Source organism: Cimex lectularius, unplaced genomic scaffold (genome assembly GCF_000648675.2).
Source record: "Cimex lectularius strain Harlan isolate CLEC.00 unplaced genomic scaffold, Clec_2.1 scaffold286, whole genome shotgun sequence".
NCBI lineage: Eukaryota > Metazoa > Arthropoda > Insecta > Hemiptera > Cimicidae > Cimex > Cimex lectularius.
Genome location: NW_019392975.1, coordinates 71,693 through 91,569, shown reverse-complemented (window position 1 = coordinate 91,569; position 19,877 = coordinate 71,693). Strand labels below are relative to the sequence as shown.

The 19,877-nt window shown below is 36.2% G+C and overlaps 1 protein-coding gene and 1 pseudogene across 1 annotated transcript in view; one reads left to right on the top strand and one right to left on the bottom strand.

Moving 5' to 3' along the window:
* The window catches only part of LOC106665473 (homeobox protein goosecoid-like), a 49,037-nt gene extending 31,720 nt beyond the window's left edge, over positions 1-17,317 (top strand). The window contains exon 3 of the mRNA XM_014391905.2: positions 16,841-17,317. Coding sequence (XP_014247391.1) covers positions 16,841-17,008 — 168 coding nt within the window. The 3' untranslated portion in view covers positions 17,009-17,317. The remainder of the gene's footprint in view (positions 1-16,840) is intronic.
* LOC112127948 lies at positions 16,923-19,114 on the bottom strand (annotated as a pseudogene).
* Positions 19,115-19,877: the final 763 nt, after the last annotated feature.

Genomic DNA, 19,877 nt, shown 5'->3' with positions numbered 1-19,877 from the left:
AATCGACGATAGACATTTTTACTTTCTTCCCCCCTGGCGAGGTGAGAAAATTCACCCTCGACAAATTGAGTTAAACATTTGTTGAGCATTAATGATAAAATCTCGACTAATAATAAAATCCCAGATTTACATTGGCCATTTGAATTGTTAGGAAATAAATGGTCTTTTCCACAGTAGTTCGTCAGACTCGTTTCGGTCTAATATAGACCATCATCAGTGACTTCATTTTAAATTAAAGAAGTTTGACGGTTTTTTACATAGTTATAAGGTCAAAAGTGGATCAAAAGTCTGGACGACTATGGGCATGGCGAGTAGTCCCTCATTTGAATTCGGAAACTAGAAAGTAAAATGTTTAACATGGTCACTTTTTTTTTCAATTCAAAGGTGAAATCAGCGAAACAATTCAAAAATATCAATTATATATATCTCAGGCGTGATGATCGACCAATTGGGTAATACTGATCAATTTTGACGCTTTGTATTGAATCAAATTATTTTAAATTTGACAACGAATATTACTCTATGAAAGGACTACCAATTGGATCTTCATTAACCCCACTATATGCTAAAATATTCATGGATCAGTTTGAAAATAACCTCCTATTTTTCAAATAATACAAACTTAAGCAATAAAGTTATAAAAGATTTAGATATGTCGATGTTTTTTATTAGGCTGATGCAAAATAAATGCAGGTTTTCCTTTTTGCTTCACTTTTAATACCAATTGTGTAATCAAAACTATTCCATTATGCTAAGGGATACGCATCATTTTAAAGCCTCTTGCAATCCTTTTAGTAAAAACATTTAATTCAGTCCTTTTTAAAAAGATAGTTTCTACTCACAGTAAGCTGTTTTCAACGATACGGATTTAGAGCTTATAGCTCATCATCAGGTTGAAGGAGTTCTACAACCTGATGATGAGCTATAAGCTCGAAATCCTGGACGTAGGAACTATCTTTTTTAAAAGGGTTGAACACTGCAGTCACTCCACCATTTATAATTTCTTTTAATTCAATCTGTTCTGTGCCTTTAAACAAAGTGATGTCTAAGAGCGAATTTCCGAAAAATTATTTCTAAGAGCTTGGGAGAAGAGAAGCGCAAACCGCTCGAAACATTAATGAAATTTATGTGCAAGGAACCATAAATGAATCCACAGGGTAGCGTTGGTTTCGGAAATTCCATAATGGACATTTCGACCTACGAGCAAAGAAAGTGATGGCCGTCCTTTTGCTGTTAACAACGATCAGTTAAAGGCTATAGTTGAAGCTGACCCCACAAAAACTACTCGGGAATTGGTGGAAGAAATTGGTTTTGGACGATCCACAGTCGTTCGTCATTAGGAAGCTACATTACATTACAGCTTCCTCAATCCGGATGAAACCATCACTTCTGAAAAGTCCTGTAATGAAATTAATGAGATAGACCGACAAGCGCGACATTAATCAATCGGAAGGACAACGGACTTTGGTACGACTACATGAGTTGGATTACGGGGCTTAACCATACTCACCAGATCTTTCTCTTACATATTATCACTTTTTAAACATCTCAACATTTTTTGAGAGAAATTGAGAGAAGCCAGTATGACATCGAAAATGCATTTCGGGAGTTCGTCGATTCCAGAGACCCTAGTTTCTATTCTTTTGGGATTAATGAATTGGTTGCGCGATGGCAAAAAATTTATAGCTAATAATGGAAATCATTTCGATTAAATATATTTTGTTGAAGTTAAATTGTAGCTTATTTTTTACTGAACACCAAAAACCTGCATTATTTGTGCATCAACCCAATACATTTGGTCGGGAGGTGAGGAGGAACTTAGCTGTTTGTAACTTACATAAACTCTCTTCATAGAAACATCTCTTTCACCCTAGAAATAGAGAAAGATCATAATTTAAATTTTCTAATCTTTTAATATTTTTAGAAAACACACTACACGTAATGATCCACCATACATTTCCACACAAAATGGCAAGCTTCATTTGGCTAATTGACAGACTAATAAGAACAACATTGAACGCATAAAACCACAATAAAGAAGTAAATATAATTAAAACCCTAGCAGTCAATAACGGTTGCAAAGACAGTTAATGGACAATTAATCAAATATAGAAACTGAAAAACAACAAAATTTAAAATTTAAAATATGGAAGAAAAAATAAGGATCAAGGACTTTACAAAATTTTACTTTTTGAGCTTCATTAAAAAAAATACATGAAATTTCTTCAAGGGTTTTGCGTAGTGATGAACCTGCCATTTGGTCGTATTTTGATCTCAAGTGGCAGAGCAGCGGCGTATCTAGCCAAGATCGTGCCATTGACTTTTTTATCTCAACTAAAAAACCTTAATTAATTGTAATGTATTAATTGGTCAAGCGGACCACGAAATTAGTGAATTTAATATAATTAATATTAATGATGTAATATTTAATTTTCTAATTAAATGTGCTTAAATTTTACCATTAAATAAGTCTTAACAAGAATAGGGCAGAGAAAAATAATCGACCAAATTATTAGAAGGTGTGAAGTTTTGTCGTTTCCTATCTCCATTGGCTTTAGGGTTATAAGTAGGTCACTACCTCCTTCAAGGGTGGACCGAATCAGCAAGGCAGACCAAGATGATCCGAAGTGGCCAAATTAAGGGTTCATCGCCGAAGAGACAATTTTTAACTATTTTTAATTATTTCGACGGAACAAAATGTAACAACTTTTAATTTGCCCGCATGTAAATGGTAAAAAGTAATCAATGATGTTTAACACAATAATGGAGGAAAACGATAAATCTATTGTTTTTGAACCGGTTGTATTAAAATTATGAATATTGATTTGTGTGTTAATTTTTAACTATATTGTAAAGTAATGTAAAGCATTTCATGTTCAATATATAATATTCACAATTAAAAAACCAAAAACACGGGGATTCGAACCCATGACGCCCTAGCCACTCGGCCACCGTGGCTGTATTGGTCTTTTGCTGAACCGGCATAGGGTTGGGTCCAACTTCACTCGCGAGTCGTTTTTTACTTTTGTGCACTTTTTTAATGATTGGCTGTATTATAGTTGATGATGGGTGTTGGTCTGGGAGTGATGACCCTATGTCGTTCAGCATGAGTTCAACTCACAGACCACCTCCTACCATAAACTATGTATTGGACTTTCGTGTTTTGAAATTATCGGTTGAGTGATTGATCAAAATTAAAAAAATCTGTAATTCATGCATTTGAACTGTTTCATTTTTAATGATACAGTTAGCAAATTATTTTTCATATTGTATTTTGTAAGAATCATTAAAAACACAATCGAGTTCTTCTAATTCGAGTTATTGTTTCGAAATTTATTTCGCCCTTCAAGTTCAATTAGTCTAAATGAAAAGTGTTGCCGAAAGTTTTAAATTATTCACTTTCCGCCTCAACAAATTTAATTATAGAATTTTTTTTTAACCCAGGGAATAACATATTTCGCTGTTTCCGATAAACAATAAAAGAAAACGGTTTTAATTTTATTTTTTTCACCTGGAACAAAAAAAAAAGTTGAGTTTGTTTTCATCATCGGTATATCTTTTACCCACGGACAATATTTTCAAACGGGAAGTTATAGCTTCCCCGCCCCTCTTTTGGAATAAAAACCGGGGTTATTAATTAATTCTGGCAAAAGAAAAACTTTTATATAAAGGAAGAGGAGGGGCTTTGTGTCGTCAAATACCCTAATTATAATTGCAAAGGGAGGTTAATGAAAGTTAAATTAAAACTGAAACCTGTTTCTTATAATCTATGCTGGGGAAATTTAATATGAGAACAGATTACATTAAATATCCCTCACCCCCTTTGTAACAAGCCTTTTTTACACGAGTTTTAACGTCATGCTTTCTGCTTTGTACGATTATAAAAATTTCAAACAATATAAGGACAAGGTTTAAAAAGGTTAAATAAAAAATCTCTCGGTATGTAGCAGTTTGCTTAAAGTTAACGATTATAATTATTTAAATGTTAGAAAGTGAATTGTGAGATTTTTTCGTGCGGTCTGCGGTTCAAGTTCTTCTCTTAATCTCCAAATAAAGACAGACAAATAGAGTCAAATATCTACTGACGCGACTTAAAAGGCACAATTGAACTGCACTTACAAGAAAACTAAAAATACTGCTAGACATACATTCAAGGTTCTGTTCACATACACAACACACACAAAAACCAAAAAATTTGAACAGATCTTTACGTATTAGATAAATGTAATAGCAAGGTCCCTGGCCTGCGGAGGCTGGGTCTAGAGGTTGCGCTAGGTCCTACCAAGGTAACCTAATTATGGCGTATTACGGTAGAACACATAATAAAACACTGCAAAGAAAGAAATACGACATCCCGAATTAGATGCTCATTTGCCAAACAAAGTTTTTCATATTCAGTTTATCACAATAGTAGAAACAGGGAGTGAAATTGGAAGGATCAAAATTCAAAAAAGCCACAAAACGAAAAAAGAGAGGACTGGCGATGATCAATGGAGTTTTTCGTTCCATAAGAGAAACACGATAATTATCAAAATCTTCTTGAAAATTATAGAAAACGAAGAAGAACATCGAATATTGTTGGATAGTGTGCACGAAGTCTGTGAATGTATTTATTAGCTCGAATGAAGCGACCCATCCTCAATTACCTGGAGGAATATCGAGTACTCTGTTGGAATTTTTTTTTAAATTCTTTTTAAAATTTTAACTCTTACTTCCCCAAAATTTCAACAGGGCAAAGCGAAATTTAGAAAATTTGGTAAGGCGTTAATCTTCCATATCCATACAACATAACTGTTAATAAAACTCGGTTGAAAATTTATGCATTCTTGAAAATCGGGAGAGAGAGTGATCGGTTTTTTTTTCCATGAACACGTAAAAACCAGGCCAAAAACTCCGAAAACGGTTGAGAAATCAGGCTAAGTGGGTGTTGGCCAATTGAAAAATTATTAAAATTTACTATCGATTGCTATAGGGCGCAGTTCCAAGACGATATCCTGGCTCCACAGCTCAATTTAAAGTTAGAAAGTAAAAAGTGCAAAAATTAACATTGAAAAACTTTAAAAAAAAAATTTTGTCAACGTACATTTAAAAAAAAAAAGATACCTAGCGCAGGTCTGTAACTTAAATGGCTAAAAATATGCATTTACAAAGTTGGCCATTTTTCATTCAAAAACCGGGTGGTCGGTTTTTTATTTTTATTTTTTTTGAACCTATGGTTTTGGTTTAAAGCATGATCCTGCTATTAATTGTTTACTGCTTATACTTTCAATATCTTATTTAATTCCGTTCTTTACAAATTGTTTGGTTTTACCAATACATGATTTATTGCATGAGCACATAATTCTGTGTACTACATTGTGTTGTAAACCCTTTTCTATTTTATTTTTTATTCCTGAAAGAACTTTTTAACATTTTATACCCATATAGCAATAATATGTATTGGTTTTAAGCACATATGTTTATTATTTTTGTTATGCTTTCGGCATGGCACATTTACATCAAAATAACTACTACCATCCTCTCTTTCCTTACCTCTAATGTCCTTTATATTGTACAAAATAGTATTTTGTTTTCTAATGATATTTTCCAAATTATTTATATATAATAAGTTACATAACTTCCCGAGATTTATTTTATGAGGCATAATATCATTTAATTTAACGTTTAATGTTTAATGTATTAACAAATCATTTGGTTTGCAACTATTATGTTCACATTCCTACAGACTCAGCAACGATCGAAAAAAATTAAGCATTAAATTAACGAGATAATTAAATAATTGATGTCGAACAAAGAGGTTTTTTTCATTTATTTGTCTTGACGGAAAGTAAATAGCGTATGAATGTTGAAGGTGCATAGAAATTGGCGAGTGGGTAGGAGGGAATAGAAGGTAAGGGATGGTTCATCATCTAAGTGCACCCTGGGGGCTCTTCTTTTATTTAAACAATCCTCCCTCAAACTGGATTACATCTTTCGAGGAAATCATACTCCAAGGCTTTCCCTCTAAATATATAAGTCTGCCCCCGAATGGAAAGACAATAGTATAATTCTCTCACAATCAGGAAAGAGACGGTTCTCTCATGTTTTCTTTTGCCCCGCCATTTTCCGAGTGCTCCTCTTCTCTTCGGGTTTTTTTCCCCACTACCCTTCCACTTCCAAAAACAACTTGGCCCGGCGTTCCTTTCATCGGATAAACCATGTAGAAAATTTCGCGAAAAAATGCTGAGGTTTTTTTTTCCCAACCCCCTCGATGAAAGAATATAACCTTTGGATAGGCGGGGTTGTTGTTTTAATATTTTAATATTAAAGCAAACACATCCATCCTCTCTTATCGGCGAAAATCCTGTTTTTCTCCTCTTCATTTCGGTTTTATATTATAATTCTTCCATTTATAGGCTCAAATATTTTTGAACAATATAAATAGGGCGTTTAAACATTTTTCACCGCAATTTAAAAAATATGCTCAAAATTATAAATAATTCTTAAATCTTCTTCTCTTTAAAGAATTTTTCTTTTCATTCTTTACTTTACCATGTCTCAGCAGAAACGTGCAGATTCTCACGCTAATCAATCTACACTTGGCCAAAATTGCCAGATGGTTTTAAACGATTCTACAATGCCTTGTTGATTTAAAAACAAAAAGGATCGTTCCAGCAGCCCCGGCTGCGGCTGTTTATTCAGAAAACAGCATCTCATGGCAAATGTCCAGTTATGCTGTAATGCTACTTGAGAGAGGGGAAACCGAGTGGGTCTTAGGCGAGATTAGAGGTTTGCAGAAGGCCAAACAGGACGGTCCATTAGCTCCTCACTATCTCCCATGTTTAGAATCATAATAGAGTCCTTCCTGATTTAAATGCATAATGGATAAACTATGTAGCCTCGGATTGCCGATATCACAACAGAGAGCCGAACCCCTTACACGATGCTAATACAACCCTCTTCTCCAATCCCCTTCTCCATTTTAAAACCTCCAACAATAACAAGTCTGTTGATTATACCCCTAATAGTATTTACACTGCTGATAGTTAAACATCTTTCTGTTAAATATTAATTCCGCTTCCTTGTTTCCATATTTTTTCTAACTTCAATAAGTGTTGGCTTTGAGAGGGGCTCTTAAGTGGTACGATTACCACCCATTCCCTTATTGCCTCTAGGTTATTTTCATTAAATTAACCGCTTTTATGATAGTCCGATACATCGATTTGCGAGAGTGTTCAATTCCCAGCATATGCCTTGAAATGTCTATTCAATTACCAATCCAAATGAACCAGAGTGATCATTGATCGAACACGGGTTGACCTTTTCTAGACCCACTCAGACATCTTTAGCGTATGGTATGTCTTATAAAATCATATTCTTTGTATATTTTTAATCTAAGGACTCGGTTGAGATGAAAAAGATAGTGATACAGGATTTGAACCCATGATACCCGGCTTTCATGGCGAGCCGAAGGTCGTGGGTTCGAATCCCGCTCGGTTCACTATCTTTTTAATCTCAACCAAGACCTTAGATCAAAAGTATAATTAATTAAAATAATTAATACGGTCAATTATGACAACAGTATTTTGTGTCTTCTACCCAATGATGGTGATGCGAGTAATGAGGCGAATTATACCGTCTGAACATATTTGATCAACCCGATGTTAAAAGTTTATCAATTTTTTTCTCTCTTTAGATTGCTTAATTTGTTTATTAAGGTCTTTAGAAAGACAACCACTGAACTGGCTTAACATGGCGAGAAAGGACGGACCGGAGTGATAAACTTTATAATAACTCTTATTAACTATGATTATGATTTGTGCTAGACGATGGGCCTGTAGCTTGATGATTCCAGAACTACTCTCAGTAGTTCGATCTGTTTTAGTAATGTTTATTTAGGAGATTTACCATGAAAAACAAGGTCTTTGATTAGTTTGTGATGCCTTAATGCAAATTTCCAGTGAGGATGATTTCTGGCAATAAACCAGCAGAATCGAGACGGGTCATTCGATCGAACTGTCGTCAAAAGTTATCGACTTTCAGCGTGATTTCACCAGTTCGATAATAAAAGCCGGCCTTCTGAAAATCTAGCGTCGATAACCTAAAGGGGCAAATTGGTATCCAACGAATCCCCTCAACGAACCCCCGGTTAATCGGGTGGATTGCATTTTAGGGGGAGTCTCCCCTCATCCGGATCCTGGATAAATTAACTCGAAAAGGCGAAATCGTCCTGGGACAGGACTAGCCATGAACTCGGTAGTGGGATGGGGAGGTGTGGTCTCGGTAATGGAGTGTACATGTGCGAGTCTGCGACACAATGGGATGCTGTCGGCCCCTCTCCTGTCTCGATTTCACCCCTTATTTAGCCCTCCCCCTGGCATTGTTGTCTTAGGAAATACTCTAGTCGATTGCCTCCCCATCTCAGCCTGCAAGGGTGGGAAAACTGAATGTGTTTGCCGATGTAATGTTATCGCTCTTTACACCCATTCTCCGTCTAATGACCACTTTCGTTACTCTGTCATCGAATTTTCTCGACCCAATTCGGCCATAAGATCGGACCAATCTAAAAAAGAACAACTTTTGGTATGGGTAACAATGATTAAAACAAACCCATACCCAACAATCAAGATATTTCCTTCAATAAAGACGCTTTGTTGGGTTTACCAATTTGATAACATGAGGTTGAACTAGGCTGGCACACCTATCGAACAAACTAAAGAAATACAACGAATTCTGTGCAGAGGGTAGATGATTTATCTTCTGTCGGCCCATCGCAGAAACAAACAATTAAAAGTTAAATTTTTACTGTCCAATTTTATTTTAAAGCCTTCGGGTTTCGGCACTATGCCAACTGAAGTACGTGGCGTCAAGGTTATAAGCAGGGGGAGGCAGGCACACGACTTAGTGCAGTCTTATTGTTAGTATGAAAGATGTCGTCTGTGGATGAATTTTTCTTTTCCCATTCTCCTCATTGCTATTTGTAAAAATTCTAAAAATTAAACTTTAAAATAAACATTGTTTTGTAGTTCATCAAGGGTAGATTCTTGTATGTTGTATCCAATGCCGGTATTTACTTTATTTCTGATCTTCTGATGTTGGCTTCGCTCCGATTTTCGGCTTTTCTTAGTTTCGTTTTGAGACTGGAGAAAGGGAAATTAGGTGAGAGGCGGTTTCATTGTCCTGAGGTGGATTAAGAGAGCTCAGGGATCCGTGTAACGTGCTTAGCGAGGGTGGTCCGGCTACCACCCACGGTTAATACAATAACCGCCCTCGACATCACCCAAACACCTAAAGGAGCCGGTACGGAAAAAGGGCTAGGGCCTCTCGAGTGCCGCCCTATTTGACAATTTCATTGAAATTATTGGATTAACTCGGCCCTGAATGGGACCACAGGGTGAGCCGGCCACTTAAACCCCTTAAGACCCTCTCGCCCTTGCTTTTCGTTCAAAACTGACTTGGCTTTTATTTTGCTGTAAACATGTTACAAATTAAAAAAAAAACCNTATATATATCTTATTTATTATTATTTTATTCTTTCCACCACTACTGACCATTGAAGTTTGTTGCTATAAAGTCAAAAAATGTAGACGTTGGCTTTAAACGTTAAAATCATTCTTTTATTAAATGATATAAACCAATATTCCTCTTAAGGGCAATTTCAATAAAAAACATTAAGTTTTAAACTTTAGGAGTACACTCTATCTCTTCCTCGCACGACCTGAAACAGTATTGCTCGGGTGCTTTCTTTGATGCGGCTCAATCATGTGATTTGTGGAAGCACAAGAGCATCCTTCCCTTCTTCTTCTTTCAGATTCTTCCAGGTCAGTCAGGGAACATCTTGCTCCGACTACTAATCTGTTATGGCCGGAGTCCAAGGGAAACCTAGGTCCGATCCTTTATACTGCTGACCTCCATCCTGACACATCACACTTTTGCGATGATACTGCTCTCCTCCAATAGACAGGCTTACCTAATCAAACTAGAACCTTGGCTAAAATAATTATTCGGAAATCGTGAGATGCGGTCTGGTGTGATGTAGGTTTCAGAAAAACATTTTTTTAATCTTGATCTTTATTGAGATCATCTTCAGGGCTCAAAGTGTTTGTCTTCTGTTTAATTATGCCTTTCTTGCGTGTCATGTTGAGAGTGCCAACACTTGAACTTGGCTAAAATATTGTCGTATACACATAAATGTAGATAAAAGCCAACGTATAACCTTCACCCTCCGATGTGGAATAATGCCACCACTATACCTACATATTATACCCCTTCCTATAGTTAACTACGTCCATTACATTATAAAGCAGGTTCCTACATGTACATCACACAAAAGACTAACCTGGAATCCCCATACAAGGCTAAAAAACCGGAACCTACGCTGCAAAACATTCTCATAGACAAACTATCAAAACTGACGCTTAATAACAAACGACTGATATACAAGACAATTATTACACCCATTTGGACATACGGAACTGTGGGGTTCAACCAAACATTCTATCATCGCATCCCAATCCAAAATCCTCCGAAAAATAGTAAACGCTCCCTTCTAAGTATCAAATTGACAATGACCTTAAAATTTCTTTTGTCAAAGATGCCATAAAATCCCGATACTTAAAATTCCACAACTCCCTTTCATTATACCCAAACGTTGTGGATTGAAAGAAAAACTGGTTGTTGTTTTTTTGAGATGGCCTATTATCCCACCTTCGATAAGGAAAAATCATAAGTTATACCCCAATCCTTAGTTTCGAACCTGACATCCAGAACTATCCCCATTAACCACCCAAGGCGATTGAAGCGGCAGTTGGCACCTGTTGGGCAGCGAGTCATAGAACGCATACCCTACTAGTAGTGTCGTCACCTCGGGGGGTTTGGTTTTGGGCAAATCACTAGAAAGTTCAATGGGCTTGGGAAAAAAACGCAATGGCTTCGGGCAAACGCTTCTAAACAAAAGTAGCAAAAGTATCTGACATGTATAGCCACTTTATAGTTGTGTTATAGTAAGTAATTACTCGTCTTGTTACATGTAACATTTGCATGTGTCATTCATCGTGCTCTTCAAGTCCGGGGCTTTATCACTGGCTTACGTTTTCGAGGTATTTCAAAATACCTTTATCTGATAGGTAAATCGTCCATATCTCATCCAGTCTTTCGAGCATGTCTCTACTGTTCTTTCTCAACGGATTTACGGCTCCTGGAATTAAACTAAATTAGACTGGTGGATCTACAGACCAGGCAAATTCTAGACACTTGGAAAAGATATTACCTTTTTCACGCTGGATTTCTTCATGTCAGTCTCTACTTGAGTTTCCTTCAATACCTCAAACACGACGTGGATGTTTGGGTGCGAGGTATAAAATTGACGATTGAAGTCGTTGTGGAACGTCACAGCACCGTTCGTTTTCCTCAGGAAGTTGTCTGGGGTGAAGAAGCCCAGAGTCGATGTGGGAAACAACATCCCATCACGCTTTCGGCTACCTTTCACTTTCGATTTGCCAATCTCACGACGCCCTGTCACCACTGGGTGATTCTTCACACCCTAGTGCCAAATAGATCCAAATTTTATCTAATTTTTTTCGATTTGTATATGTCAACTATTTTACTTGCAAAAATAAATATTGTTGTAAAAAGCGCAAAAAAGATTAGACAATTTATCTAGATCTCATCTTGAGTGACGGGGAGTGACAAGTGAATGCTTAGGTTTGCTTGTTGAGTGTCGCTACGGAGTGACATCTCCGGTCAAGATAGTTTATTGTATTTACTTGTTGTAGTTAATTGTACAGTGTTGATTTCAAATTTTAAAAAAAAGTTTGTATGCTGCAGTTGATGATTGTGAAAAAGATAAAATGGGCGTCCCAGTATCACAAGAGGAACGTTCACCATTTTGGGCATACGCCAATGGAATGGTTTTTTCCCGCTTTATCCTACGGGATAAGCTTGGTCAGCTTTGAAAAATGAGTATTTTTTAATTGGAGTCGCATCGTAGGGGGCATTGTGGACGGCTTTAATATCGGATAAAGGATCGAGTTTTATGGTTGGATTAGCGGGGCGACGAGGTGGGGTTTTTTGTCGGCCATGTTGGCTTTGAGCCGGCGCAGGGCGACACTTAGGGAACAATGCACTTAGATCACATCTTTTATTCATCCGGGGCGGCTCTCGAAGAGAAGTAATTAAATCGTTTTAACTCCCGGTTCGGCCATAAAAGCCGAGTATTGTCTGAAAGTTCGGCCCTTAATTATTAACGTCTGGGAGGCCCTCGCGAATAATTTGTGTGTTTGTCGGCGGGGGGCCCGGGAGAAACGGGATTATTCTATTACACCGTATCAACAGAGGCTGTTTGGTTAGAAAACACAAGGGTATTGTTCCTGACCGAGGATCAAAAATTCAACCGGTCGCAGTGAACCTCTGCCCCGGACTTGGCAGATTTGCAATTAGTCCCTGTCATAAAGGATCGACTAGGACGACGATCAGATACGAAACCTAGCTGGTCGACTTAAAGGAAACACATTCATCCAATATTTAGCAACTTGCTTTATAATATATAAAAAACTGTCTGAGAATATTTTTTTTTTTTTTTTTTGACTTCATTTATTTATATCTACAACTGTACATGCATGATATACAACCAGCAGATTGGATTTCAGACTGTGTGTTTGGCATTATGGGCGTTATAGAGAAAGCTACCCATTGGCAGCCGCTCTGGATTAATGAAATTATATTAATCATTTAAGAGGTCTCTTATCCATATTCTTTTCAGACGTTTACGTGGTAATTGTGGGGAATGGAGTAATTGTATTTGTGTGTTGGTGTGATTTTGTAATTTACTATGAAAACGTCTGTAATATGTTTTGATGGATGAAAAAACTGTTGGGATTTGAAGATCTCTGTGAAGTGTATTATTGTTTACATAAAATGGGGCAGAAACAATTAGTCTTAAAATTTTGGATTGAAAACTTTGTAATCTTTGAATATTGGAATACTTGGCCGATCCATATACTTGGCACCCATACATCCAAATTGGTTTGAGTAGGTATGTGTATGTCGAAAGTTTTGATTTTAATGGTAATTTTGATTGTCTGTTGAGTAGGTAATAAAGAATTTTAAATCTGAGAATATTAAATAATTTATAATTTACAAATCAATACATTCATATGAACCCTCCATACCACAAGTGTCATATTTCATTAACAATATTATCTACGAGTTAGACGAATTCGTTAACCCTTTATGGCCGAAAGATGTCTTAGGGCTAGACGAACTTTAGAACTTTTATTAAAAGGTTAGCTGGAAATCCTATGAGTTTAGCGATAGAGTTTATATTGGCGCCAAATAAATCAGTGTTGCCAATGTACGCGTTTTCCTCCTAACCTTAAGCAAAATTGCTAATAGTATATTCTATGTGATCGACCAGCTTTTACATAATAGAGATCTAGATTGTGTCTTCCTTAGGGTAGGTACGTAGTCATCACCCATGTGATATATATATATGCATCTGTTATATGTATTTTTAGTATTTTATTATTAAAGTTAATATATATAGTTAAAATAGTAAAGAAGATAAAGGTTTTGTAATTTAACACGAGTAAATGTTTTTAAATTTTGATTATGTAGCTACCCTGAAGGAGAAGCACGGCGTTGGTACAAAAGCACTATTTGTTTATATGACAACAGCCCTAATTCACGAGACTATTATAAAATTGTTTATGTTGGCATTGCTTTGAAACAACATTGAGCAAGAAAAAAAATTATAAACTGGATATGAAAATTTTTATGTTTGGCAAATATTAAAATTTATACAAGATGACGTATTGGGGTGAAAAGCTATGTTGGATATAGAAGATTAGCGCATTAGCTAATTTTCTAAATTTGGTATTGCCCTGTTTCAAAGTTGGGAAAGAAAGGGTTAAGATAAAACATAAGAATTTTAAAAAAACATTCACACAGAGTACTCGATTTTCTCTGGGTGAGATGGGTCTCTTCATTCTCGCTAATAAATTACATTCACAGACTTCGTTCACACTGTCCAACAGTAGTCGACATTCCCTTTCATTTTCTATAATTTTCAAGAAGATTTTGATCATTTATTGTGTTTATGTTTTATGGGACGGAAAACTACATTGATCATCGCCAGTTCTCTCTTTTTTTCGATTTGAGGCTTTTTCCATTTTAATCTTTCTAATTTCATTTCTTGTCTCTCTAGTCAAGTAAAACTATAACGATGATGACGGCGACCTACTCACTCTTTTTTTAAATTCTATTTCTTTTTCAATTCTATTTCTAACCTTTCTCTACATCAGGTGCAGTGCCTGGGGAGCATGAACCCCGCTTCCTAGTATCCTCATAGTATCCTCACCAACACCCCAGGGTCAATATGGATAAAATGAGACAAAAACAAACACAAATACACATAAAAACAGAAAGAAGATAAAATATGATAGTCTGGTTCATACAGAGTACTAGATACTCCTCAGGTTTATTAGGTGAAGGGTCTCGCCATTCGCGCTAATAAATTACATTCACATACCAGACTTCGTTACACTATCTCAAAATTCTCGATATTCCTCTTCGTCTTCTAGTTTTACTATTTGTGGAAAATACCTGTACTTTCTATAGGCCGTTTTTTCTACAGTACCGATTATTTAAAACTTAAAGGTATATTTTAAGACCTGATGCCTGGGGGCGTAGGTGGCCGCAACGGTTCATTACTGTAAGGCAACGTCCCGGGTTCGAATCCAGCGGCCCGGCATTCGAACCCGAGTTACTTACAAATGACTTTTTTTTTCAAAAACACCGGCACCTTGAGGGGCTGATATGACCTCTGCTGTTGCGAACCCTCGAAATAAAAACGCCTAATGCCATGAAGACTCTTAGATCTTGCACAATCCGTGCTAATTTATAGAATTATGTGTGTCTTGGAGGGATGGTGGTAGTGTATCGAGCCGACTTACATCGTGTTCATAGTAATACTTTATAGTATATTGTTAGTTTGGCAACTACTTCATACATTCTTGATATATATTTTTCTACTTCTTGGCAATGTGCTTGACTTATAGAATCTTGACTACGCCCATTACCAGATTCATTTTGTTTTATAGCAATTAATTGTATACATTTTAATGTATAGAGAGCTATGCTGGAGGGTTATCGGTATGGTTAATACTGATTCGTACTGTTTTGGTAGTTGATTCTTGTAACGGAATGTGACAAAGGACAGTATCCATCAAAAAATTAGTTGGGTTTTAACATAATGAACCTGACCAGTTTCGTTTTGCCGTTGATCACTTCATGGGATCAGGGATAAAACCAACCCCTCGTCGTAATCCCCCTCTAACATTAGACATTAGCTATTCATTAGGGCGATAAGGCTTTTGTCGACTGACAATCCACTTACCTTCGGCAGTATACCGGCTACACGCCTCTGTAATTAATTTGCCTATCGCGTCAGCTCTTTGTGAGCTTAGAATTTACAAATCGCCCTTTGATTAAATGGGCGTGATTTGACACCAGATGGGTTGTTTTTCTCGGGCCTGTTTACCTGGTCGGGGTTTCAAACTACTGACTATCAAGTCTCAGTGAACTGATTTTGACTAAAATGTGGTCCGCATGTTACCGCTGTGTTTTGATCTGTGAGGTCAAAGACAATTTAAAAGGAAGCATTTACAAATCAAAATAAAACAGAAAAAGAAAGATAATCGGATCAATTTTTGCATAACCAAAGTTATTCTGACGGACCATCAGATCTGGCCAGGCTGAACTATTTCCCACTTGGTATTAGTCAGCCATGAATATTTTTGGCAAGAAATTAATTTCTCTTGAGAATACTACAATCAATAAAAACTAATAAACAGACAAAACACCCACAAAACTGATACATACCACTACATGGACTACTTTCACATACCTAGGTAATATTATATAGGTACAAATTAATATATTTTAAAAAAGTCGGCTTAAAAATGTTATTTATTTATTTATTTATTTTTTTTAAGAGATAATTCTTCAGGAGGCTCAATGCAAAATTTCAAAAGAATTAAGATTAATTCCATTATATTTAGTGGTCTGATTGACCAAATTATTTCTTTCAATTAATTAATCTTTTTATGTAAGGCCTTGGTTGAAATGAAAAAGTTAGCGTCACGAAGCCGAAGGTCGTGGGTTTGAATCTCGCTCGTGGCACTAACTTTTTCTTTTCAGCCAAGACCTTACATAAAAAATTATTCAGAAATCGTGAGATGCGGCCTGGTGTGATGTAATTTCTGAATAATTATCAACTAACGGTCACTAATCACCACACATTTCTTACATAAAAAGCTAATTAATTTAATTAAGATTAATGTTGAATTATAGAGAGGTTGTCTCAGATCGTTCTGTTTTTCTTCTCGCCGGTTTTTCCAGGCAGTTTTTCAAAGGATTTCAATATGCAACGGTTCGCCAGTGTGTTTTTCTATTTATGTCCTTTTCACCTGTATGTAAAAAAAGCTATGTTTTTTTTAAATTAGCTTTACTATGTCGTCAATTTTGATCAACAACACTTTTTTTATTCACGGATTGTCGATCGATGGTATCATAAGTCATGACATTTAAATCTGGATTGCAGAATTTTAATAAATTGTGAGATTTCACGTTGAGTCCTGAGTGGTGAACTTGTAGCTTAGTCGTTTCCGATCCTCCTGGGCTATAACATCTCCCGCTCTTCTTCTGTGGGAAGTCAGAGTTCCTACCTCTCCCTGCTTATTTCCTTGATGCCATGCACATAAGATAAAGCATAAAGCGTGACTTTTTCAATCCAACCTTTTACCCTATTCAAGATAACTTCGGTTTTGGTCAATTGTTTTATATGATTTTTCGGTTCTTCCAGGTTTGGTTCAAAAACAGAAGAGCGAAGTGGCGGAAACAGAAGAGGGAGGAGCAAGAACGGCTGAGGAAGCTGCAGGAGGACGCGGTCGGCCTCGCGAGGAGCCTGCCCGTCGACGTCTCCCAGAGGCTCCACCAGTCCGATTCCGACGAAGATCTCGAAGTAGCCTAAGATCCCAAAATTAAATATGTATGAAAATTATTACGAATTATATTGTAAATAATAAGTATTTATTGGGGAAGAGAATCCACTGGATGAGAAAGAGGAATAAAGCGAGAGAGGAGAATCTCTAAATATTAAATTCCGGTTTTAGTCGATTTTGTATAGTACATTATTATTCAATTTCTGGTCAATGAAATTTTTGCCCGTGGACGGTTTTGTTCAATGGTCAATACAATTTTCTCAACTCCTAAGTAGAAATTTGTGCAATATTATTGTTATAGTCTTTTTAGTGAGTACGATTTAATTAAACATCTATGTAATTATTCAACCTGTATATATTTTTTGATTTATAGAAGTAAATAATCTTTTTATTACTGTTTATTACCCTCTAACATTCTTCGTAAAAATGTTGCGTAATAAAAAAAATTGTAAATAAAGATTTAAGGAGGTTAACGGTATTTCTCATTTTCAGCTAACCATTTTCTCCTAACTACTAGTTACTACTACTATTTACTAGTATTATTTATAGTAGATGATGGGGTTTGGTCTGCGAGTTGGCGAACTCATGTTGAACCGGCACACGGGCACTACTGGGTCTGTCATCTACTGCGGGCTTTTTGTTTGAATTATTCATTTACGTAAAAAAAGCTAACCGATAAACTAAAAAGGGCTGTTTTTATCTATATTGTTTAAATATGCATTGATTGATTGATATTTTGCATGAAATGTACATCGATATCTTGTATTTTTGCCAAATATGAGTTTTTTACAAACTTTTAGAAAGAATTTTGGATAAAGAATGTTTTGTTTTTGAAACCCATAGGTCGGGCATATCCAAAATATTCGGAAAGTGCACTAAAAAAAAAGAAAAAAGTTGTAAATAAATATTTAAAAGCGTTAATGGCATTTCTCATTTTCAACTAACATTTTCCTCCTAACTATTAGTTACTACTACTATTTATTTCAATTAATTGGTCAAGCGGACCACGAAACTAGAGAATTTAACTATTTACTATTTTTTATTTTTTAAAACCGATGGATATTTTGCATTTTTGTAATAGTGGTCTTATAAACTGAAAATAAAATTAACACCAACTTACCTTTATTTATGCTAGTTGTCTTCAAATGTGATTCTGCTTGGATTCCTCTCAACAATTAAATGACGAGACGCATGTTGGGATGGGGGGGATAAAATTGTTTATTAAAATCGGTATGAAAGGATTCGGCTCCATTTGTTGTACGCAGTGACGAGTCAGGTGGGCCACAGCCCACATCGAAGGTGGAAGAGTGCATTCATCTTCAACATAGTTATGAATGTAGTAGGAAAAATCCATTGCCTCCAATGGTGCGTGCTACATAAAATGGTAAATAATTTGTACACTTCATCAGGTTGAAGCTCAAAAATTTTTTTAACCATACCCCGATCTCATCTTTTTTCAGATAATGTTTGCGTGTGTGTTTGTTTCTTTGAATTCGACGAAACCTCGCTTGATGAAGATGAAATATACACCCACAGATGGTAGCATGTGAAACATTCAACTAGTGCACTGTGGGCTGCCTTCTCGAAATCTACGTGAAAACTGAACAGTGAAAATTGGTTTTCACCAGAGACAAAATTAAATTATTTACGTCCATCCAGAACTTTATGTATGTTTCCTTTTCTTTCGTCAGCAAAAAAGCGTAAATCGCAAGGACATGAAACCCCCTAATAGCCACATGTAATGTATACATTTGTTGGAAATGTTGAGGAGCATAATGGCATGCTATGACGTGCTCACAAGCAGCCAGTAATGCGAGATTGGAACGATTCGTGAAAATAGGTATGCCGTCATGCATAATGTAACATTTTGGTTCTTCCTCGGATTCTGACAAATCTCGCAGTTGGATAAAGGATGATTTTCAAACCCATAGGTCGGCCATATCCAAAATAGTCGGAGAATGCACTCAAAAAATAAAGATTTAAAGAAGCTAATGGCATTTCTAATTTTCTACTAACCTTTTTCTCCTAACTACTACTATTTACTATTACTATTTTTTAAAATCGATGGATATTTGCTTTTATTGACAAACATGAGGAGTTGGATATAAACTTTAAAAAAGAATGTGTGGTGATTAGTAACCGTTAATCGATAATTATTCAGAAATCGTGAGATGCGGTCTGGTGTGATGTAGGTTTCAGAAAAACATTTCCTTTATCGTGCCAACGTTTCGATCTTTATTGAGATCATCTTCAGGGCCTAGGATTTACAAACATTGTTTACATTTAACAATACATATAGGATGTGGAAAAGTGAATTTATACAATGCAAAATATTTTTTTATATTCAATCAAAGTATTTCTACTCACTCAAAGTGTTTGTCTTCTGTGTAATTGTGCCATTCTTGCGTGTTGTTCAATGTCAGGTACGGTAAACTCATAATTAAATAAACCTCACCAAAACGCGCAGTCACATTGCTACAGAGTGGATAGGATACACAGGGGTGGATAGGACTATATACTAGTCACTGGCATCTGAGAATACACGCAACATGGCACAACATAGCCAATGATGACCCCATTTGCAGGTTATGCAATAAGGAGGAAGAAACTGCCACCCATATCATCTTCGAATGCGAAGCTCAATGGAGACTTAAACTAGGCTATCAAGAAGACGCTTGAAAAATAATTGCAGAGATGACGACAGTCAATAACCTAGTACTTCTTAAGAGAAGGGTCAAGTCAATTGAACTAAACCAAGAAAGAAGGAAAGGTAATAAGCGAGAAGGCGCTTGGAGAGTACAAAACACCCGCTTCCTAGTGTCCTATCATCATCATCATCATATAGATTTAGAAATCATCAGAAAAGACTATGTGGCTGCAGAAACTTTCTTGCTTGAT